Source organism: Schistocerca cancellata, chromosome 4, assembly GCF_023864275.1.
Source record: "Schistocerca cancellata isolate TAMUIC-IGC-003103 chromosome 4, iqSchCanc2.1, whole genome shotgun sequence".
Lineage (NCBI taxonomy): Eukaryota > Metazoa > Arthropoda > Insecta > Orthoptera > Acrididae > Schistocerca > Schistocerca cancellata.
The window spans coordinates 309,872,729-309,897,098 of record NC_064629.1 but is presented as its reverse complement, the minus strand read 5'-3'; the positions used below and the strand labels follow the sequence as shown (position 1 = coordinate 309,897,098).

The window sequence follows — 24,370 nt, the reverse complement described above, 5'->3', positions numbered from 1 at the left end:
GGATTACAACGTGATAATAAATTCAGTTGGGAGCAACATACTAACAAACTTCTAAAGCGTCTAAACAAGTCTGTGTTTGCAATGCGAATGATGTCAGACATAGGAGGTATAAATATAAAAAAAACTGGCATATTTTGCTTATTTTCACTCCATTATGTCATGTGGTATCATATTTTGGGGAAACTCCACAAACAGAGAAAAAATTTTTAGAGTACAGAAGCATATATAAGAGTAATGAGTAGTGTAAATCCAATAACATGATGTCGAAACCTATTCAAAGAATTGGGCATATTAACCACAGCTTCTCAGTATATTTATTCCTTAATGAAGTTTGTTGTAAATAATACATCTCTTTTTCCAACTAACTGCTTAGTACACAGTATCAATACTAGGAATAAGAACAATATACATAAAGATTTAAAACCACTTACTCTTGCCCAGAGAGGAGTCCAGTATTCAGCAACACATATTTTCAATAAGTTACCAGCAACCATTAAGAGTTTAGTTTCAGACAAGACACAATTTAAACATAATTTAAAAGAATTTTTGGTGGCCGACTCCTTCTATTCCATACATGAGTTTATCAACAAGTGCAGTAGACCATTCTAATGAAAATTTGTTATACTTTAATTTTTGACAATACGTGATTGTAACAGCCAAGTAACTACCTACTGTGTGAATGATGGATGTATGGAAAGCAGATGTAAGTCTTAAGTCTGTAAATAGGGGAAGTTTAATTTTAAATCTTCTACATAATCTGACTGTTCTTAACTGAGGATCACTGAAATGAATAATTTACTTTAATTTTTGACAATACTTTGTTGTAATAGCCAAGAAACAAGCAAATGTCTGAATGATGGATTTAATGAAAGCAGATGTAAGTATTAAACCTGTAAATATTAGAAGTTTAAATTTCATTCATTTACATAATTTTACTGTTTATTGACTGAGAATCATTAAAATTAATGAAACTCAAGTTTTTATAATTACATTTTTGTAATGTGTTTATCTGACATGTTCCCACCCAGGAGTATTCCCTCTTTTATGGGTCTATGGAATGAATAATTAATCTAATCTAATTTATACCCACACGAATGACATATCTTCCTGTAGGTTTCACATATTTCCCATAAGTCACCTTCAGCAGAGATGTTTTGTTGTCGACAAATACGGTTTTCTGCAACTGGCGACGGTACTTCTCTGAAATGACTGAATATGATGCTCCAGAGTCCACAATAGCTTGGGCTGTTCGGCCATCCATGAGGATATCAACGTAGTTTCCTATCATTTTTGTAGTGATCGATGGTGGAGGATTTTTCTCTTCGGCGGCCTCACCTCCAAGAAAAATCACATCCTTTAGTTTTCCAGGTTGCGGTGGCTAGGTGATTGGCTGGAGCTTCTAAACGGTGATGGAGACTTTGTTCAGTATGTTGGGGAGCGTCCTCTCCAGCGGCTAGCTTGTGGCGATGGTGACCTATGTCATCCTGCACCCACATCTTCTTGTTCATCTTCGTCGTCCAGGAGTTGGCGTCATCTAAGATCGGTCTGCTGTCTTCTGGAGCGGGCATCATCAAATATCCGCTGCCTTTCTCGACAATAGCGCACCACATGTCTCGGTTGTCCGCAGTGGAAACATACTGGTTGGTTATCCTGGGTCCTCCAGATGTCAGTCTTCCTTGGTGCCCAAACAGGTTCCTCATGTGGCATTGTAGGAACATAAAATCGCCTGGGTCTTGACTTTTTCACCGTTTTAAAGGGAAATGAAGAATGAGAGATTGGGTTCAATGTCTGTTACACTTCCTCCCTTATGACCTCTTGAAGTGTATCGGTTTTTTTGCTCGCCGTGCAATCCAAGTGCCTTCTGAACTTCCTCTCTCACTATCTGACGAAGAACTCTTGTGAACTGAGTTGCTTTCTCCATCACAGGCATCAATACAACGTTTGGAAGCCGTTCAAACTTCTTGCATGTAATTCTTTTTTTGGTGCTTTGTCTCATTATACTGGCACCATTGTATGAAGTTGTTTGCTGTCGAAACCTCCTTCAGGAGTAGGGCTTGATACATGTCCTCAGCAACACCCTTCATGAGATTTGCAACCTTATCTTCCTCCTTCATTCTAGGATCCACTATTTCACACAGCTCCAAGACGTCTTGAATGTAGGATGCTGTAGTTTCTCCTGGATGCTGTGCCCTGCACTTTAGTTTATCGTCAGCCTTGGACTTCTGTCGTTGTGTGTCTCTGAAATACTTGCGCAGTTCTGCCTGGAATACTTCCCAGCTTGTGAACTTCTCCTCGTTGTTCTCATACCATTGCTCGGCAGTGCCTTCGAAGTAGAACAACACGTTAGCCAAACACACGGTGTCATCCCATTTGTTAAATTTGGCTATACACTCGCATGCCTTCAGTCACTTGTTTCGATCTTGGCCATGATCACTTGAGAACCCGGAAGGATGTCTCATGTGATGGCACACAATTGCTGTCATTGTAACGTCCTCTTCTTCTTCTGTCTCTGGTAGATTGCGATCTGTTGAATATGAACTCGGGTTTCTTGCCATGTAAACTGCGGCTCTGTCATGGCCTGATGGGAGCCACTGTGTGGTCGGTAATGTGCGCTATCACGAGCTCCAATACCCAGCGCCTCCACCAGAATAATGTCATGTAGAAGAAGGTTTAATTAGATGAATGACCAACACTAACTTCACTTAATGAAGGTTTATTCAGCACTTACACATACAAGAGCACGGAGCAAACTGCCCCCGGCCAGAACACATACAGTATATATACAGCTACAGAACATTAAAGTACAATAATTCTTGACATTTGTGGATACTTCTAGAATGTACTCGAACCAAATATAGAAATTAAAATTGTACAGTCCACATGAGTTTTGAACTAACGACCCTTCATGCAACAGTTTAGTATCATAACCACTACACCATGGTGCTACTCGACTTCTTCTGCGACAGTATTATATTTCTTTTCAATGAGGTAGAATTTAAAAAAAGATTGATGTTCTTCTTGGTTGCAATATTCACAGTTATCAGTTCACAAAAATATAACTTCACTCCATTTCACATGTAAATTAGTCCAACAGTTGACTTTTTACAACCATCCTCTCTCCATTACTTTCAAAGACTACTGTTGATCTGAAACTAACCAAAGATAGCACAACTCATTGGTGCTAAGCATCTAAGTCATACTCTTTCAATATTAACATTACAGTTTTTTCTGGTATTTGCGCTAAATTATAACAGTTTTTATTTTTATGAACAGTGAAATGATACGATAGATTGTTCAGAGTTATATATTCACAATGTAAAATATGTGCCAGTTTCAGTAGAAAGAAATAATTAAAATTTAAAAGATTGTTAACATTTTTAAAAGTCAAAGATGAAGATGCATTTCCAAAATATTGTAGAAAATATGAAAAAGAAAGAAAATTCAAATAAATGTTCATATACAAAACGTTGATACCAAAGGTTTCACTATTGAATATGAGATTTGAAATATTCAAAAAAACAGAGTTGAAAAATGGATTGAATTGTAGATTTCATTAATCACAATACCATATACGTGCAAATAATCTGCACATATTCTTTCCCAAATTTAAGGACAAAAAACTGTGGTGCCTAGATAAATTGCAATAATGTTGGGTACACCTCCAGCAACAGATCACATTATACTACAGCGTTGTTGCAGTGTCAGTCTGTGATGTGTCAGTAACACGATATAAGTGATGTATTATCTTGTTAATTATGGCTACAAGTTCTCGTTATTGCTCATACACAGTTAAAGAAAAACTTCAGATTATTGACGAAGGCAGAGAACATTGGAAACAGTGCAGCAGGAAGAAGTGCAGTGTGAGCTAGGGTTGTATTCACAACTGGTGAAAAAACAAAACGCTACTTCAAGAAATAAATGATAACTGCCAAGCATTTCACAGCCAAAAAGCAAAGCATCCAGACCTCGAAAAAAGGCTGTGTGATTATGTAGATGAGAAGCGACAGTATGGGTACAAGGTGACCAGTGAAATGTGCCAACTCAAAGCATTAGCTTTAGCCAAAGAACTAGGCATCACCCGTTTCAAAGCTAGCTGTGACTGGCTATAAAAGATGGATTTGGCTACTGGAGGAAAACTCTCAATGGTTTCCAGGCAATTACAAGGAGAAAGTAGTGAATTTTCATTGCTCTGTGATAAATTTATGGCACGGACATTTCTGTATTTTATCACAAATTGGTAATGCAGATCAAAAGAGGAATCCAGCATCATGATAAAAACTGGCGGCAGTGAAAAGCAAAGCTGTAGAGCGATGTGTGGAGCTAGCGATGCGCGAAATCTACCACCTTATGTGATATTTAGAAGGAAAACTATTTCAAAAATATCAGTGAAAGGAATATTGGTGAGAGCCTTAGATACTGGTTAGAGTGAATCCGAAATCTTGGATGGACTGCTTTGAGTGACCTTATGGTTGACTGGGTGACACATGTTTGGCAACATCGCCTTAGTGCATTACTGAATGTATGTAACGTGTCGGTCAGACATAACAACTGAGGAAGTGTGAGACATGTTACAAGAAGGGAAAACTGAATTGGTCTTATCCCTGGAGGTCTACCATCTGTCCTGCAACTACTATGTGTATATGAATCGGTCATTCATAGGTACACTTAAACAGCAGTATATGCAATAGATGGTGTACATATACAAACACAAACTAAAACCAATATTTCTTTCCTCCCTCCCCCCTTCCCCCCCCTTCCCTCCCCCTCCCCCTTTGCCCTCTTAAAATTAGGGTGTGGGGATTATTTGATGGCATGGATTATTCACATGTATATGATATTTCTTGTAATGTTACTTTGGAATAGAAGTCCCTGTACTACAGATTTGTTATACAGACCAGCATTTGATTTTTTGTTAGGATTTTTTATCTTAGCCTTTGATAGTCCCCTATCAAACCAGCAAGAAAGCAGAAGAAGATAGTTCATCCACTTTATTCACCAATGGAATGCAGGGTCCTTTTCTGTCTTCAGTAACGTTTACCATCCACGCCTGTAACAAGGGTCCTTTGCAAGATACTGCCAGCCAGGCAGCTGGACCAGATTTTTTAGAGGGGTATTACTCCCCTATCATTGACATTTTATCCAGGCTTGTGAAAGGCAGAGCCTGGTTTCATAATGTTGGGCCCATGCGGCAAATGTGGGGATAATTTCTTTATAAAGAACATAGCCAAATTCCTGCTCTGCCCATGTCCAATCTGAGCTTTTGCTTTGTCTCTAAGGCCCTCGTTGTTGAGAATACAGTAAACCCTAATCTTTGTTCTTAATTTTAGGAAGCATTGTATATCATGTTGACTTAGTTTCTTTTGACTGAAGGTTTAATATCTCATGGTTAAAATATTTATTTTCTTTCAGGAAAAATATAGCCATGTTATTACTGAACAGCAGGAAATAAACTTGAAATTAAATGGTTTCCTATGTTTGCTGGACAGATTAAAGGTCCATGAGAGAACCCAGAATAAGGAAGAAGTAACTAAAGAATACCTTGACTTAAAGTTAGGGGTGATGTGCAATATCTTGTGGCTATGCTGGACATACAACAGATTTTACGAACTGTATGATTCTGTTCTTTTGACCAAAATTGATGAAAATTTGAAGATGGTATTGTTGTCTAGTAAGTATTGCAATCTAATGTTTTTCATTGTTTTATTGATAGTCGCTGTGAAGTAGTGCTGCTGCCTAAAGTGACTTGTAGATATTGTATATGATATTACAGATTTTTAGAGTGTAGTGGCATATGATGAAATTAATGCAAAAGCGGGAGAGGCCTTTGTATCACAGGGTAATAGCAGAAGCATTGGAATGATGACATAATGTGCATTGGAAGCTTTGTGCAGTAAAAATCAATGTAAATTGTAGTAGTCCCAACAGAAATTGGCATGAAAAATACATCATTGATCTGTGTCACTGCTACAATGTCTGGCTGGGACGCTGCAAGCACATGGTACGATACTGATTGCACCATACTGCGTGTGCTAGCTGCTGTTACTAGTAAAAGGCCAGCCACAGGATGTTGTAAGCCATTTCACAGTTTTCCTCTGCCGGCGTTCTGCAGTGATCTCAGAGTGTCCTTTGTAGCACACTATGCAGTCTTTGGACTGTGTTTATTTTGCTATTCATACTTCATGTGTATTCTCTGTCACTGGACTTTCGTTGGATTTGGATTTCTTATAACATTCCTGCCTTAGCTTTTGATGAACTTATCCATTTCCTGATTCATTATGGCACATTGTTTCAAGTTTTATGAATATGAGAGACCTGTGAAATCAGACATCTGCAACAGAATTTCAAGGCAAGTGCTTAAATAGAGTCATGACATGCCACTCAAACTGCATCAAATCAACTTGTGTTCAGGAAGCATGGAAGACATTCAAAAGTTATTGAAGCATTAACCTCGAATTATTTGAAAAAATGTAAATCAGAATAGCTGAATCAACAAAGCCAATTGAAGATGTAACCAGAGTAGCATCACTGCTGTGTTTACACCAGAGAGAGAAATAGTAACTGAATACACTTCAGCATACTTACAAGTAGAGCACCATTACATAAAAAGTGTGTAGATGGCTCTCACTGAATGAAATGCTCATTTGTAACAAAATTAAGAATAGGTATTTAGTTATCTTTTATGGACTGCACATGATATTTTGCTGGCCATGTACATACAACTACCTTCCAAAGCAATATCACTGTTTTCACCTGCAGTGTGTGTGAATTCATGATCTGCCATTTAAATTGCAGCCAATAATGACATCTTTCCTCACAGTATCAGCGATTATTTTTTCAGCTCTGAGATTGAGATGTGTAATATGTTATGACTACATATTTTGTTGTTTACAACATTCTACATCACATTTGTGTAATTCATTTTCTTGCAAAATTTTGCAAACAGGAAAAGGTAACTGTTAGTACTGTTGTCAAATGTCTAGCAGGTGCAGCCATTTTCTTAACATGATATTTCAACAACGTTCCTTGCCATCATCTTTCGGTGATACCTGTAGAATGAGTGTCTTTACCTTGCTGTCATCTTCCAGTGATAACTGTAGATAAGTGTCTTTGCTACATGCTGGCTCCTTTATACTCTTATCACACCCCCTGCTGCCCCCCCCCCCTCCACCCCCACTCCTTCCTCTACTGCCAGTCACACACCACAACTGGTGGAGTGGTGGGGGTGACGGCACTGCTGGATGCTGGATATGAACTCTGATCCCTTAGTACTCGTTTAGTCCGCGTCGGGCACATAAGTTGCTCTCAGCCGATGCTGTGATTTTAGTTGGCTGTGTGCTGGGTCTCAAGCTTTGCTGGAAGTGAGGCCAGTGTTTCTGTTGATCAGCCCATCAGCTACTCATATTTCAACAGCCTCTTTCAGAACACAGTCTGAAAATGATAAGGTCTGCCTTTCAACTGCCATGTCTTCATGGAGTCCCCTGTAGCCACGCAGTGTTCCACATCTGCAGATTTTGTGGTTGTGTAACTTCAGTATGTCCCCTGTGTTCTTTGCATCTTTATATGATTGTCTGTACAGTCGCCCCAATATATGCCCTACCACACTCAAACAGAATATGATATGGAGCTCTAAGTCATCTTTCACTGTACCTTACAGGGCATGCGTTTTTGGAGATGGACGGAAAACACATTTTATCTTATGTCGAGTCAGGATTTCCTGTCTGCTGGGCTGGTACTTTCTCCCTGAAAGCACTTTGGATTTCTCTCTCATCGTATCCATTCTTCTTGAAAACATTCTTAAGTTGGTTAAATTCCCTCAGTAGGCTTTCTTCATCCGATATTGTGCACGAAATTAAATGCATTTTCCGTCCATCTCCAAAAATGCATGCCCTGTTAGGCACAGTGAAAGATGGCTTGAGGCTCTGTAAACCAGGAGTTTACCGTATTCCATGTAAATGTGGTAAAGTGTATATTGGGGAGACTGTACACACAATCAAAGAAATATGCAAGGAACACAGAAGATACACTGAACCTAAGCAACCAACAAAAACTGCAGTTGCTGAACACTGTATGGTTACAGGGGTCTCCATGAAGTACAAAGAAATGGAAGTGCTAAGAAAGGCCTCGTAACATTGGGACTGTGTTCTGAAGGAGGTTATTGAAATAAAAGTGGCTGATCCACAAACACTGGGTTCAGCAAAGCTTGGGACCCAGCACTTACCCAGCTAAACTCACAGTGTCAGCTTAGAGAGACTTCCACGCCTGACACAGGCCAAGGAATAGCGAGGAATGAGCATTCGTACCCAGCATCCAGCAGCACGTCCCCCTCCCCCCCCCCCTCCCCTTACCATTCCACGCATTGCAGCATGCAAGTGGCATTGGAGGAAGGGGTGGGGGGGATAAGAGTATAAAGAAGGTGGGATGTAGCAAAGACACTCATTCTCCAGGTGTCACTGAAAGCTGATGGCAAGGTACACTGTCAAAATATCCTGTTACAAAAATGACTGCACCCAGATGGACACCCGACAGCAGTACAAACAGTTGATTCACTGGGAAAGCCTGGAAAGCCCAAGCTTCCACTGGAGAAGGTAAGTTTGTAATGTTGAAGTTCTTTTGCTGATGCCAAAGTCTCATATTTTCTTAGATTTAAAGCATATGATTACTAGCCAACCAAGAATGGATTTGTATATTTTTATGAACTAGATAAAGGTGTTTTATTCTTATTGTTGTGATATGTAACATTTTCAAGATTTATTGCTATATCAGGAGATAATCCTGGTCTCTGTTTCATTGCTGTTGACACCATCACCCCTTTCTCATCATCAGTAAACGAAATTAAGTTAATATTAAGCTGTCTTACCTGTCCGTGAAGACTTTTTAGAGTTTAGTTTTCATTTACACTGCAAGATAATGATAAGGACAACTTTTAGCTGAAAGTGAGTTTTTCTTGTCATGTGATTGAATTATTGTCAGGTCCATAGTTTGCTTTTAAGTTACAGTACAAAAACAGTATTTCCTTAGTGTCATTTATTTTAGTACATTACAATAAAAACAATCACAGTTAAATTGATGTCATCTATTGCTGCTAGGGGAAAGGTGCTTGCAAAGAGAGAAACCTTCTAATAGAGCTTGAAAATGTGCAGTTCATCACAGAGCATCTTTAATTCGTGGGAAAGTTTGTTGAAAATGCATACTGCTGAGTAACACACACTTTTCTGAACCACAGGTGTGGTCATGTTCTGCACATAGATTCTCTCTCTCTCTCTCTCTCTCTCTCTCTCTCTCTCTCGCTTGCTCGCTCATTCACTCTCTCTGTCAATGTATGCAGCAGTTCCCTTAAAACAAGTTGGTGTTGTAAACAACAAAGCTTATAAGAGAGTAGATGTACACGTGATGTTCATGATTTGATACCATATATACCCTGGATGTAAACTTTTTGTACAGCTCGAGGTGCCCCAAAATATTGATGCAGATGATATTTAGAAATGAAAATTTACAAAGCAAACCAAGTGAATTTATTGCAGGTCCTGACAGTGACAATATAGACACTGAACTATTTGCATGAGGTTATTAATCTGTGCCTCTCATGAGAAGTTCCCATCTGCACTCAGTCTCAGAAGTTTGAGGTCTACAGCTTCACTTATTGTGTACAAGAGAAATCCTCAAATCTGTAACTGCCTCAAAGACTTTTGATTGATACAACCAAGTGCATTATCCTGAACAGAATGCATTTATCAGAGGCAAAGGTAGTGCCAGGAGTACCCCAGGGAACTGTGATAGAACAACTCTTGTTTTCCATCTGCATAAACTATCTGTTGGATAGGGTGGCCAGTACAATGCTCATGATACAAGATGTCCACTTTCAGATGAGTGATGGGCACAGTAAGAGGAATGTGCCTTGTGCACATGGGCAACACAAGTAGCCAGGCCCTGGTAACAACAATTTGCATTCTCATTATGTGTGTGGTAAGTGGGTCAATGTTAGCAGTTACGGCTATAGTGTTGGCACTAATTGACATGCCTACAAGCTGCTGTTACTTCTCTTGGCATGGGGATAGTAGCCAGAGACTGTTTGCTGATGATGCTATTGGAAATGGGAAAATGTTGAGTGGTGTTAGTGGGATACAGAATGACTTGAACAGAATTTCTATTTGGTACCATGAATGACAGTGTGATTTAGATGTGGATAAATTACTCTTCATGGTAAAGAACCAGTCCTCAGTGAACTAATAACTATTCCACAAATCCAGTGTCTGTTCGCTGTGAACAAATTGACACACTTGCTGAGCCTTGCTATGACTGTCAGAGATGGACATGAATCTAGTGAGTCACTGCACATTAAGAGCAACCTTTCAAAACTTGAACAGTCTGATGGGACATACATGACTCCAGGGGTTACCGTGATGTCTCTAGGTAAGACAGGTGCTGTGCTGATTGGACTTTTTGGACACTTACGGCAATGTAGAGTTTTGATGGAGTGAATTATTATGCAAATCTTTGCTTTTATTATGAATGAAATGATAAAAGAACCATCATAGAAGAAATGATTTTGCAGTTGCTCATGAAGAATTCAAAACCATTCAAAATCGAATTGAATAAATACTATGGAAATAGTTACCTGAATATTTATCCATTAGAATTTTTAAATTTATATTGTTATTTATGTTATAGGATATTCTTGAGCAAAAAAATAAGTAAATAAATCATCATTGTGAATTTTTCATGCAATAAAGTTTCCTTAAGTTTGTTTCAGTAAATCAATGAGAAGACCTCATAGTAGGGTGTTATATGCCACAGACTGGCCAATAATCATGAAGACAACTTTGCTTGCATGCTTATTGGCCAATTAGCTTTCCAATAAACACAGTTGTGAGATCTGGTCTCTTGTTCACTCATTCATGAATTGTGTAAAATGGGCTTTAGTTTACTTTTACCTATTCGTAGTTTTCGTCATCTTAATAAATGATGAAAATGAAGGAACTGAGTTTAATTGTACATTACTTTTGTTTTCCAGGCATAGGGATGCTTGGTGAGATTAAAGTATGGCCTGATGCTTTAAATGGAAGAAATACTTTTATTATCAGTTACATGGAACTTGTTCTGGAGAAAATATTGTCATTACCAGTCATTCATGCCGGGAAGGTACTGCAACTGTGCATACTAAGTGTTTTGTATATTTTGAAATTTGATCCAGGAGATGATGTATTGGAAAAATGCATTAATTTGGTTACTACTTCATGGAACATATCAAAAAAACTTTCAGAAAAAGCTCATTGTTCATTGGGGTCTGATCCCAAGGAGACAAAGGTAATTGGGACTGATGACAAGAAGAAACTACCTATTTCACAATTTGATTTTCTCCAGTGTGCTGCTCATCACCAGAGTTTCTGTACAGTTATAAGTGAGGCCTTACAAGTCCTACGGAACTTGTGTTGCACTAAACTGAAAAACAGAGAGAATGCTGTGGCCTTCTTAACATTGCCTGTTGAAAATATGACTTATTTCCACTACATCAATTTATATGTAAGAGGTAAGCATGATTTTATTTTGGGTGTTTTTATTATTGTTAGTCACTGAGTCAAAAATTTAAAATATTTCTCATATAATCAGAATTTTGCTATGATGTCACTTTTTATTCGTGTAAAAAGAGAAGTTTCATATGTTTGTTCTCCCCCCCCCCCCACACACACACACACACACACTTGGGAGAGAGAGAGAGAGAGAGAGAGAGAGTGAGAGAGGCGGGGGGGGGGGGGGGGGGTTATGGTAAAAGCTCTGCAGTACAGGAAACCAAATACTTCTGCTAATAAAAGATAATGCTGATAAAAGTAACCTGTGTAAGTATAAAGGAAATACAGTGAAATTATAGAAACATAGACCTGAAATGGACTTACTATTTATTTACAATGAAATATGCATTTATAGAAGATGTTGAAACTGACCCCAGCAACATCAATACACAGCTGTGCATGTCTAAGCATATTCAGATACATCCGGTGTAAAGTCTGGAAACTGGTAACGGCAACTTCATGGCTGATGTCTTTCAGTTCCTGTATTGTGTGTGGATTTGTTTCGTAGACCTTGCTCTTCAAGTGTCACAGCAAACATAGTGGCCATAAATGTTTGCTAACAGTTCATTCCTCAATGAAGGCGTCATGGACTAATTCCAGGGATATCTTAGGTGTGTAGCGTGTTGCCCCATCTTGTATCCAAAATTTCCATATATGCAACCATGTTGAGGATAGTGTCAAAAAATATCGGTCCAATGATGCACATTCCTGTTACACCACACCAAGTGCCAAATTTTTTCATCATGGAGTGGTTGCTGACACACGGTGTTAGGATTCTCTTTTGCTCAGTACCTCATGTTCTGTGATTTCACATGACTGAAAGATGAAACCATGCTTCATCACTCATGATGTAATGCAAAGGGTCTAACAAACCATCGCTGATATTATTCAAAAGCTATTTGCTGTAATCTACATATTTCTGACTCTCATCCTCCCATAACTGCTGCACAACCAACACACAATGTGGCTTCAGATTAAGACTTTTCAATATCCACTGGTAACTCCTCCTACTTAAGGCACCTGTTGGGCCAATTTACCTGTAGACTTATTTTGGCTCTGAATATTTCTTTGGCAAATGTCTACCATAACTTTTGGCATTTGCAAACTGAAAGAATTCTTTGTCATTTTACATTTTACACAAATCCACAGGTGTGCCAATTTTTATACACACTCTGTATTGCTCTCCTTGCTGGTAGTCTTCTACCTGGATACCTAACCCTGAAAATTTCGGGAGTTTCCTGGGTCAAAACTGTTTTCACATATGCTTCCACAATTTCAGTTCTTTCTTCTATTGAGAATGTAATTTTGCATACTGCAAAGAGAAACGTCTAACTTTACTGATGAAATGAACTGAAATGCTGACAGAAGAATGCGAACAATCGCGTATTCATTAAAACTGCCCATTGTTGTAGCTGTTTATTCTATTTCATAAGTCAAAATATTGCATTCACATTCAAAGGAAATGTGGGCTACTTATAGTTGCACTACCCTGTAAATCTGGTGAAAACTATGATTCATGACATGCAGCCAGCTGATGATGGCAGTCATCCTGCCTACTCATGTAGCTGTATTGACAGGCTTTCAGAGTATCTGGAAAAATGCGCTGTTAATAAATTAATTGTGCTGATGTGATGTGATGCCAGGCTCTTGCAGACGCTGTGTAAAAGTCTCAATGTCTTCCAATATTCTCATGTGGTGTCCCTTAGGTTCATTGTGTGGCACTTCCAAATGCGTGAATTTTTTAGAAACTTTGAAAGCCTCTTCCAGTTATTCACCTCACCGCAGCCCATGTGTTATCAACAGCTCCACTCATTGAGAAGAGACAGCAGCAGTGCATTGGCTCAGACAATGTCCTAGCAGCAGGACGGCATGCAGACTGTTGATGGTGCCTGGAATCCAGTACCTGTGTTGTCAGAATCCTTGAGCCCAGACTGGAGTTCTAGATGCAAACTGCAATGATGTCAGTGCTGCTTCAGGAGTGTTGTCTGGCAGCAGGAGATGGAGCAGAGCCTGCAGCTGCTGGCCATGTAAAAGTTCAGTTGGGCTCTTGTCCCCAATTGGAGTCATTCTGTAAGAACTGAGAAAGAACATAAGGGCCTCTTCCAGTGGAAATTCCATGACATATTTGCGTTTTTAAGTTTGCACAAGACATTCTGCCTCATCATTGGATTGTGGATGAAAGAGGGCCCCATGACAGGGCAGATGCCATTGTGGGTGCAAAAATCTGTAAAGGATTGAGGAAAAAATTCAGGACCATTGTCCAAAACCACTGTATGTTCTAGCCCTCCAACTGAAAAAAAAATTGACAGTGCATTGACAGTCCCGAATACTGTGGTAGATGGACAACAAACAACATAAGGGTACTTAAAAAAGGCATCAACACCCAATAATCAAAAACTGTCTAAAAAGTACCAGCAAAGTTGATATAAATTCATTCCCAAGATAGTGTGGGCACTGGCAAAGGGTAAAAACAGTGTGTAGTGCCGCCTGTTGACTTGAACACTTGTGGCAAGCTACAACAAGGTGCTCCGCCTCATGGTCAGTGGCAGGCCAGAACATGTACTGACGTGTCAATAATTTAGTGTAGGAGGCTCCCCAATGACCTAGATATAACAGGTTGAGGACCTCCCTACTCAACGTTGCTGGAATCACAATATGGGGGTACCCCCTTTGATCGTCATGAGAATGGCAGGATCTAATGGGGAAAGATGATGACAGATAGCATTGAAATTCCGCAATGGGTTGGATGCCCATATTGGATCACCCACACAACTTGTTTAAGTGCTGTGTCTGCAGCTACTGCGAATGCAATCCTGGAGCTAGTAATGAGGAAACTATCAAGGACCTGTCTTGCTTTGCTGTCATGTTGAAAACAAAACAATTCTTCCTAATCAAACAATGAATCGGGCTCCATGGGCAGCCAAGACAATGCATCCGTATTTGAGTGCTTCAGCATGGGGCAGAAGTGGATCTCATAATTGTATCTCAACAAAAATAAGGCCTAACATTGAAGACAATGAGTGGCTTTGTTAGGTAACGCAGTTGAAGGGTGAAACAAGGAAACTGAAGGTTATTGGTCTTTGGCTAAGGGGAATTTTGCACCATATAAGAATGCATGAAATTCTTTTAGGGCATAAACGATCTCAAGGTCTTTGTTTCCTACTTGCAAATAGTGCTGCCAAGCTGCATTCAGCATTTTAATACAAAACCAGTAGTTTTCACAGAGCCATCCATATGATTATGTGCCATAACTGCCTCCACCTCATACTGGGATGTACCTGTGGCCAAGACTAAATGTTTGCCACAAGGCAAAGTACAGAGTGTAATTTGTTTTTAAGTTGGACATGTGTATGCTCACAGGCGGGTGACGACTGGAAAGGAACAATTCTATCAAGCAACTGATGCAGCAGGCAAGCCACAGTGGCTGCAACCATAACATGTGATAGTATGCTATTTTATCAAGGAATGCCTGAGCTCTTACAAATTGGTGTGCTTGTAATGATGAGAAGATATCAAACTACATGTTTCATCAAAAGGGAGTGAGATCCATTCCTGCTAAGAGGCTAATTGACACAACAACTGGTACTTGTAAGAAGGATTCCATGATAAAAACAAAGCCTCTCAAATTTCTTCCTCTGTCACCCTAAATGCAACAAAGTGCTGGTGGAGCCATTTTTCAGAAGCTTCCCAATCTTCAGCAGAGTCATTGTGTGGTGGATACGTCAATGGGTGCATATGAGACAGTAAAGCCTGGAATGTCAATGTAACCATGAGTTTTTCCAAAGTGGCCATAGTAAATTGCTGCTACTGGAGAAGTGATTGAAGTACTGCTTCCATAGATAAGTTACACAAAAAAATAGTGACTTCAGTTGACAAAAAAAACAGTGACTTCAGTTGAGTTCTGCTCATTGTCAGTTGTATTCTAACTCCAAATACAATAAAAGACATGGTCATTGGCGCGCACCACAGTAGTGGTGGCAGAAGTGGAGTAATGTGCAGGTTACTGCAGGTGCCACTACTTCTCATTTAAATAGCTTCTCAGTTGACATCACAAGTGACTAATATTTTCCTACTTTTGCAAAACATTAAGATAACACAATGTATATTCCAAAAGACACTTAATTTGAAACTTATAAACTCCAAACCTGCAGTTATTTGAGCTATTTAAATTCCCTTCTAAAAATTTCCGATAGATGTCTACACTAATGTTTTACTGAAGTGAAGCAGAACAAATCATACACAACATTCTGTATTAACTGGACACTTTGGGTCAAGCAACACCACTACTTGAACTACAAGTTCCGTATAAAGATGGTCATCTCAGGCCATAGAGCCAATCTTTTTACTCCAGACCGACATTAATCTCTTGCTACCAGATAGCAATTATCACAAGGACAGTTGCTACAGGACTGTGTATGAATTGGACATTGATTCTACCTGAACTTGTTCACATATTGTATCAACAACAAGGCTACTCTACAGTTATCAGTACTTCAGTTGTATTTGGTCTTGTGTTCTATAAATTATGTTACACAGACACCACTACAGCACTGCCGGTGAGAGACGACTAATCCACATGAACTCGCCATGGAACAAGTGTTATTGGACCTGCTGCAAAAACAATGGGAAAAGATGAAACTTCTCCAAAACAAGTGGTTATATTAATGAAAACCAGTTTTCCCTCTTTCAACGAATGTTGATGAGTGCATTTTGCTACATACCAGGTAGCAGACCCCAGAGATCAGTGGGCTCAGATTAGGACATAGACAGTCTTCTTCATAAATCATGCCTTCTAGATGTCCCCAATACTTAACAGTTTCCCATATTTGTGAGTCATGTTTGTGTGCTAACATGAACAGGGCCCATGCAGTAGCAGTCTCGGTGGAGTTGTTTCATTTACAGAATGCCACATCACGATCCTGCTGAGACAGGGTGCATATAGGAAAGAATTAAGTTGATATTTTAAATTTATTTGTAAGAATCCATAGTTTGGGCAGTCTTACGCAGACTGCTTGGTTCTTGAGTGCATTGTACATTCGCTCCCATATAAAGAGATTTGAGTGCAGCCACTATGCCAAACTGATCATTATCATAAGTTCTGACAACTGCACAATGTTATGAATTTATTCACACATCAGAGTGGTATCTCCAACGCAGTCAGGATGCTGCCATAGTTAACAATCACATTCTAGTCCTGCCACAGCCAGCCCAGGTACCTCCTTAGGCAGTGGAACATATGCAACACAAGCTGCCTAGCTGTTCCCCTTTACCTCATAAGTCGTGCTCCACTGAATCAGCTCAGTTATACTCCACATCATCAGCAATAAGTACTTCTAGAAGACCTATTCCATGGCTATATCATGCCATATTTCTTCTTGTTCTTCCCTCTTCCTGACCCCCCCCCCCCCCCCCCCCCCATGTTGTTTTGTCACGCGTCTACTCCACAACTGTAGACGAAAGCAGGCTCAGTGTTTCCACTGCCAAAATTTCAGTCCTGTTAAGATTGTATGTCAGTCTCTTACAAAATACCACACACACCTTGTTTCAAGCAGGACAATGCTGTGAATAATTTACACTCACACACTGGCAGTGGCCACACCCGACAAATTACATATTGATGTACATACTGTGAGACAGCCTGTCCTGTACCAGATCAATATGGTTTCATCCGTCCATTGATTAATTGGCAAGCTTATATCACCTTAGACACTCTGAAGTTGACAGATCACAGCTGCCATTTACTCTCTTCTTTTCCTACAGAGGATGCTAGAGTCCTAGCCAGTAATCTATGATTATGTTTCCAGTCCCATAAACTTTTGGTAGCGCTCCACCCAAATGCTCAAAACTTATTTGGAGCAGATGTCTTTAATCGGTTAAATTTCTCGGAACATGAGCAGGTTAACCTGGTTTCTCCAGCAGTACCATACCAGTCAGTAGGGAATCTATGAATAGATGTTCTGACTTATTTTGTTTTGTTAAAAAATGACGAAATTCCTCCAGCTGTATTAAGGTGTTGGTTTTATTGGCAACTAGTTTCGATGTTGTTACATCATCATCATCATCATCATCATCATCATCTTCAGGCCCATACTTGTTGACAGTAACCGTATGTGTCTAACACTAGTAGTCAGTGGTGAGATAGGCGTGTTCCACCACTGACTACTAGTGTTAGACACATACACATACGGCTACTATCAACAAGTATGGGCCTGAAGATGATGATGTAACAACATCGAAACTAGTTGCCAATAAAACCAACACCTTAATACACCTGGAGGAATTTCGTCATTTTTTGACCTATATTATACTAGCTGACGTCCCAAGTCATCCGTTTCAATTATGGATATACGAAGATATTTTGTTTTGGTCTGTTCCAGTACAGGTGGCTCCCTTTCTGTTTGGCCTGAGCCCCCGCCTTACCTCAACAGTGCTTAGAGTGTCGTGTCTTGTCTTGTTCAGTCAATTCCTGTGTGTGTCATTTATGTAGGTAATGACACATTCAAGAGTCATAAAACACAATAATGTTTGGCAAAGCTGGAGCTGTTGGTCATTACACTATGTCACACTGAATTAAAATGCAGTTTACAGTTTTTTACATAAAGGAGTAATATTCAAGGTTTGTTTTAAGTAAGAAAATACAACTTACCACAAAATTTCCTGTCCAGGCCATAGGCAGACATGCATATTACAGTCTCTTCAAAAGATCTTTGGGAATTTATAAGCAAAATCAGTTATTATTTGTGTTTCATACCAATCATTGCACACTTTTTGACTCAGTCAGGTGCACTTGGACACAGAAATATCAAATTTGAGTAGTCTGTGGCTTGTGAACAATTTTTCCAAACACTGAAACAAATTGAAATCAACAACCAGTCTCTTGTTCCTTATAGCTCTGACAAGGTGATGTATCCCACTCATAGAGTACCTAACAGAACAGAGTATCCCATAGCATGTATAACTATATGTTTATGTGCAGCACAACGCAATTACTCACAGATTGAGAAAGAGGTATAAGCAACCATTTACACATTTACATGGTCCAGTAATTCATTCCACTTTTATCTCTAATGGCAGCAATTTTATCTGGCAGCTGATAGCTTACTATAAGTCTTTGATTATGTTATTTGGACCTCACAATGCTCTTCCAGACAAAATGGATCAATGCCTGCAATCTTGGGCTCTCATCCCTTGCAAATATTAATATAAAATGTAGTGCGGACCCACTGCTAGCTATGCCATTGTGAATGTTCTCTCTAGACTTCCTGCAGGTCCTGACACCATTATTGACCAACAAGTAGTAGTCTTTTCTATTTACATGGTGATGTGTGTTCTACTGTTGACTTCTTCCATGTACTTCTGGCTGCTGAAACTGCTGAACATTCAGTATAGCGTGAAATATCTCATTGTGTAAGAAAAGGCTGATCTGAGCAAATGTTGCCTTAGGCAAACCTGGCTTACTCTCAAGTAGTAATCTTTACTGCACTGCATCCTTTTACACTACATTCATTGGGGAGTTAGTAGCACAAAATCATTGGCTTGCTATCGTGGTTATGAGCCAGTCATTGACTCAGAACTGGAACAAATTGCTTCTCTACAGTGCACCCTTGTACATCCAACCAGGTGGTGCCAGCAAAAGTTTTATCTCCTTGACCCAAGTCTACTGAACCATGACCCAAGTCTACTGAACCATGTGATCCATTCATTCAGTCCTCGTAGGCCCCTTTTTGAATCACTTGTCTTATTTATTTATTATTATTACTATTGATGTATATTCTCAGTTTCTGTATGTACACAGGATTTGCAGTATAACTCAGATGCAGTGATAATGACTCTTTTTCCAAATGTTAGCCAAATAGGCCTTCCAAAATTTATTGTGATTGACAATGGCCTGCAGTTCCCCATGGAGACTGTTTTGTACCTTTTACAAATAGCAAGGTATTAGCCATCCCCTCATAGCACCCATTCATTCTAAGACTGTGGTGAAATGGAGCACACAGTGTGCATCTTTAAAACTAGTATGCAAAAGATTTTCATCCCTGATACCACCTCTCCCTAGGAAGCATTCATATTCCTCAGTTCTTTCAGAGTTGCATCTTATGGGTACAAGAGTCCAGCAGAACTGATATTCCTATGCCAACCTCACACATTACCACATCTGCAGGCACCATTCCTCATCTCCACAGCATGACCACTGTCACTGCTTCACACTAGATGCGCTGTTCTGACTCCACCATGTCAGTCATCATCCAAGATGGCTGCCAGCAAATGTCAAGGCAACCCATAAAGTCCACCTATACATTCTGTACAATGGACAACAAACCTGCAGGTGACACTAAAACCAGCTCTGACTATATTTCTGCATCAGCTGCAGCCCATGCTAGTGCAACTGTACACATTATGTCCCAAGCTGCAAATTTCAACACTGCCTGCACCTAGCTGCTGCCAGTTGGATTGCATCATGGGGAGGGCACCTCTACCACTGAAATGCCCTTTTCTGGGTTCTGCATATCTAGCCAGGGAGCCAGAGTTTATCTTTCAACCTCAGTGATGCAGGCATTCCAAAACCATCAGCAGCTCTGGATAAGGAATTGAGACCAGTTCTGGCATATATATGGACTAGGCCCGCATTTTGTAAGTTGGCTGTGAGATGGAATTCAAAGCTTTATTGTACAGGATATTTATCGTTCTGGAACATAATAAGAAGTAATGAAAGTACTGCAAGAGTATGCAACCGAGACTTGATAAGAGAGAGAAATATTTTTTAATTTAGTACAGAGTGGTAATGGGTGGTGAAATGAGAACTTCTTGGCTGCTAATTTTCCGTATTTTCATTTCCTACTTATCATCTTCCTGAATAAGCCAGAATGGTTACTCAAGAACTATCAACAAAAATGTGTACATTCACAGCTGTGTAACTATTATTAAATCATCATTTAACATTGGAACAGTATGAAATGCTTGGATGAAATTTTTATATGAGGTCATCGATACTGACAGGAAGCAGTGTGGATTGTCATCAGAAGGAGAAGAAGAAAGAGAAGATGATGTTGGATTTAATTGTGTAGTGCTCTGTCCCCAGATCTATGTGTAAGTTGAACTCAGTGAGGAAGGCTGAAAACTGAATTATATTGGAAATATTACTTGTGTACTGCATGTGTGGAAAAATTGTAAGAATTATGAAGCATGTATATGTGTAGAAAGCTGAATTTTACTGTGGATAGCTTTTTACAGAGTTTTGGCTTACATAGTTTTATGAGTCCTATTAACTCCTCCTATAGTTCAATTCTTTTATCTTGGCGGCTCGCGCATGCCCGCCCAGACGCGGGAGATTGCTGCGTTGCCAGTTGCACACGACGCACGCGCCAATAGAAGCAGCGTCATAGTATAGCATAGTTCGCAAGTTTACGTTTAGGGGGGAGCGCGCTGTTCATCAAGTAAAGCCACCACGGCTGCATTAACCCTTTTGCTGTTACAGAGACGTGCTCCCCGCATTCCGCGCCGTGCACGATTTTGTCACTGCACTGCTCGCCTGTGCAGAAACATCGTGTTCCGACTGCTTTGACACTCTTATCAATCGATTCCACAAAAACAATTTGGCCCAAAAATTAGATTTTTACACATCTTCTTGACTGATGCCTTCCCCCCCATAAATGACTTAATTTTGTTTCGATGTTCAACGAAGTTATTATGCAGCATTAAATATAGTAAACCATTGCACGAAATTTTGAAGAGTTTGCAGAGGTAAAAGACCATAGAGTATACTTTCCGTATGGTCGATTCTAGTTGCCACAATGTTGAGAATGAAATGTGGACAAGATATCTAAATTTCACATAAAATTTACTGTATAACAATATCTCATTTAATTTAAGTACGACATAGGTCTCGTATGTAATATTGAGAAATATTCCGTCTTTCGCGACTGTAACTAGATTTAATGCTGCATAATAACTGCGTTGAACATCGAAACAAAATTAAGTCATTTATTGGGGGAAGGTATCAGTCAAGAAGATGTCTGCACAGGCGAGCAGTGCAGTGATGACAAAATCGCGCACAGCGCGGAATGCGGCGAGCACATGTCTGCAGCAGCGAAAGGGTTAATGAAGAGACAAAGCACTAGAAATTTCAAAAAATTGCATTCAAACAAATATAATTCGTGAAGTAAGGCACATCGATATTGTTTTTAAATAATGAAAATATCAAGCACCGCACAATGTTTGAACTCATAGCCTTTCGCGTAGCAGCCCAACAGCTTAACCGTTAAGCTAACGCACCTCGTCTGAGTACAAAACGCCATGAGGACTAAAACACATCACGCAAAATACTGACAAACACTGTTGGTATGACTATGAATTACTCATGCTTCGTCGAAGTACAATAGGAAATAAACAATTACCGCTTTTCTTTATTGCGAAAAAGCCTTTCCTTGCTATCGCCTGAATTAGGAGTCTTATTGCTTGTTTGGTTTAATTAATTAATAGAATATGAAGCAATTGGTATAAAGAATGCTTTTTCCAAACTTTCTTTAAAAGAATGTCTGCTATCAAGACATTGCTTTTGTTCTATTACTTTATTTGTGACTGAACATTTCTAAAACTGAAGACACTCGTCCATGCTCTGCACTGCAGTCGAGATGTGGCAACGTCGTTCTCTGTTCATTGGCTGACTGTGTTTTGTGACGTCAGATGCGCAGAACGAACCTAAACTCGGCCGCCAACATAAATGACGCGCACTTTAGTTTATGCTAGATTCAGTCTTCTGCAATCAAACCTTTCTCTGTACCTATGACAAATATCTACTTTCCTCCACCTCATTTTTGGAGCTTATACAATACAGCTGATTGGTATAGTGCACTGTTGACTGCTATCATCAAATTTGCTGAGGCAAAAACTTTTGTGCCAGAAATTAAGCTCATGCGACAGAATTGCAGAGAAAACTAACTCCTGTTAAAGGACTCCTCTTGGTTGGTTGATTTGGGGAAGGGACCTAACAGCAAGGTCACCAATCCCATTGGATCAGGGAAGGACGGGAAAGGAAGTCAGCTGTGCCCTTTCAAAGGGCATTTGCTTGAAGCAATTTAGGGAAATCATGGAAAACCTAAGTCAGGGTGGCCAGAAGCGGGCTTGAACTGCCATCCTCCTGAACGTGAGTCCAGTGTCCTAACCACTGTGCCACCTCGCTCGGTATTACTCCTCCTCTTTGAGCTGAAAAAGAAGTTTATTTAGTGTTTGGTACTCCTTCCATTGGTAGCCAACCATAGCTAATCTACATCTACATAAATATTCTTATTTGCAAATAGCATTGTCTCAACTCCAACTGTGGAGCAAATGGCACTCATGCATTATGATTGATGGAAGTAAGAGTTCTACATGGTGTTAAACTACCTGATTACTCGCACTTCTGTATCTAACTGTGAGTACTATGTTATACATGGTGATTTTTTTCTACTGTATACAAACTGTAGGGACTGTTCAATGAGACGATATGGAACAAAAATGGTCTGATGAACTTATTCCGGAAATGCATAGCTTCCATGCTAGAGACCATTTATTCCATCATACTCTGGTACAGAGACTGCAGTCTAATATGCTCTGTACCATGCAGCCACAGTTACAGTATGCATGGTTTCCTCCTAGAGGGTGGTACTGTTCCTCATTCGTCATGCCGTAGTTCCCTCTCCTGCCGTAGCCGTTGGTAATGTTGTGTCTGATTCACTCATCTTGCTGACTCACCTTGTATTGGATGTGATACAGTGTTGTACACAATGGTTCCCTATTCGAATCGAGAGCTTGCTGACACAGTGTTTACTTACAGAAAGGCAAATGGCGATGGGTGATGGACAGCGAGGTTGTATCAGGAAACCTATCCCTGCTGACAACAACCACAGCATTCAATGCAAACTTGGAGAAAAATGTGATTAACACTGTGGTAGGTGATTGTCATGTCAGTATCAGTCAGTTGGCACACCAGTACAGGGTAAGCCAGATGACCGTGTGGACAATTCTCCATAACAGTTTTTTCTACCCTTATCACTTTCACCGTGTGCAGGGCTTATTAGCAACAGAATTTCGACATTGGGAGCAGTTTCTGCACTGGTTTCTTTCCAGGCAACCATGATTCTGAGATTTGTGTCATCCATCCTACTGACAGTGAGGCCACCTTTACAAAGAGTGCTATCTTCAGCTTTCATAACAATCATCTGTGTGATAGTATGCAGAACTCCCATGGTACGGTCACAGCAAATCATCAGCATCGGTGCAGCCGCAATGTGTGGGCCGGGGTAATTGGCAACCATATATTTGGACCAGTCTTCCTTCCACATCACCTAACAGGCTGGAACTATCAGTGTTTCTTGTAGCTGACTTTGCCTCCCTTGCTGGCAGAAGTGCCATTGATGATTCGAAGGGTAATGTGGCTGCTACATGATGGTGCTCCAGCCCACTTCACTGTTAACATCCAGATGCATCTAAATCATGTCTTCCCTGGTCAATGTTGCGGATGAGGGAGTCCAGTTACATAGCCTGCTTGTTCACTGTGTCTCAACCCATGTGTTATCTGGTTATGGGGCCATCTCAAAAGTATCATGTATGCAGAGCCCAGTCCAGATGTGGAGACACTGTTCAGATGCAGCCTGGCCAAAGTGAATGTGTGAAACCAAACATGCTACGGCGCGTACATGCATGTTTTGAGGCACACATAAAGCATTCTCAACACATACTGTAACTGTAGCTGCATGGTACAGTGTGTATTAGACCGCATTCTCTGTAACAATGTATGATTGAGTAAATGGTCTCTAGCATGTAAA

The 24,370-nt window shown here is 40.0% G+C and overlaps 1 protein-coding gene across 6 annotated transcripts in view; it reads left to right on the top strand.

The window, feature by feature from the left end:
• LOC126185083 (uncharacterized) overlaps window positions 1–24,370 on the top strand; it is a 152,487-nt gene that overhangs the window by 64,198 nt on the left and 63,919 nt on the right. For all 6 annotated transcript variants that reach the window (XM_049927869.1, XM_049927870.1, XM_049927866.1 and 3 more), the window contains 2 exons: window positions 5,410–5,668; window positions 11,012–11,527. In XM_049927869.1, the coding sequence (XP_049783826.1) occupies window positions 5,410–5,668; window positions 11,012–11,527 (775 nt within the window). The remainder of the gene's footprint in view (window positions 1–5,409; window positions 5,669–11,011; window positions 11,528–24,370) is intronic.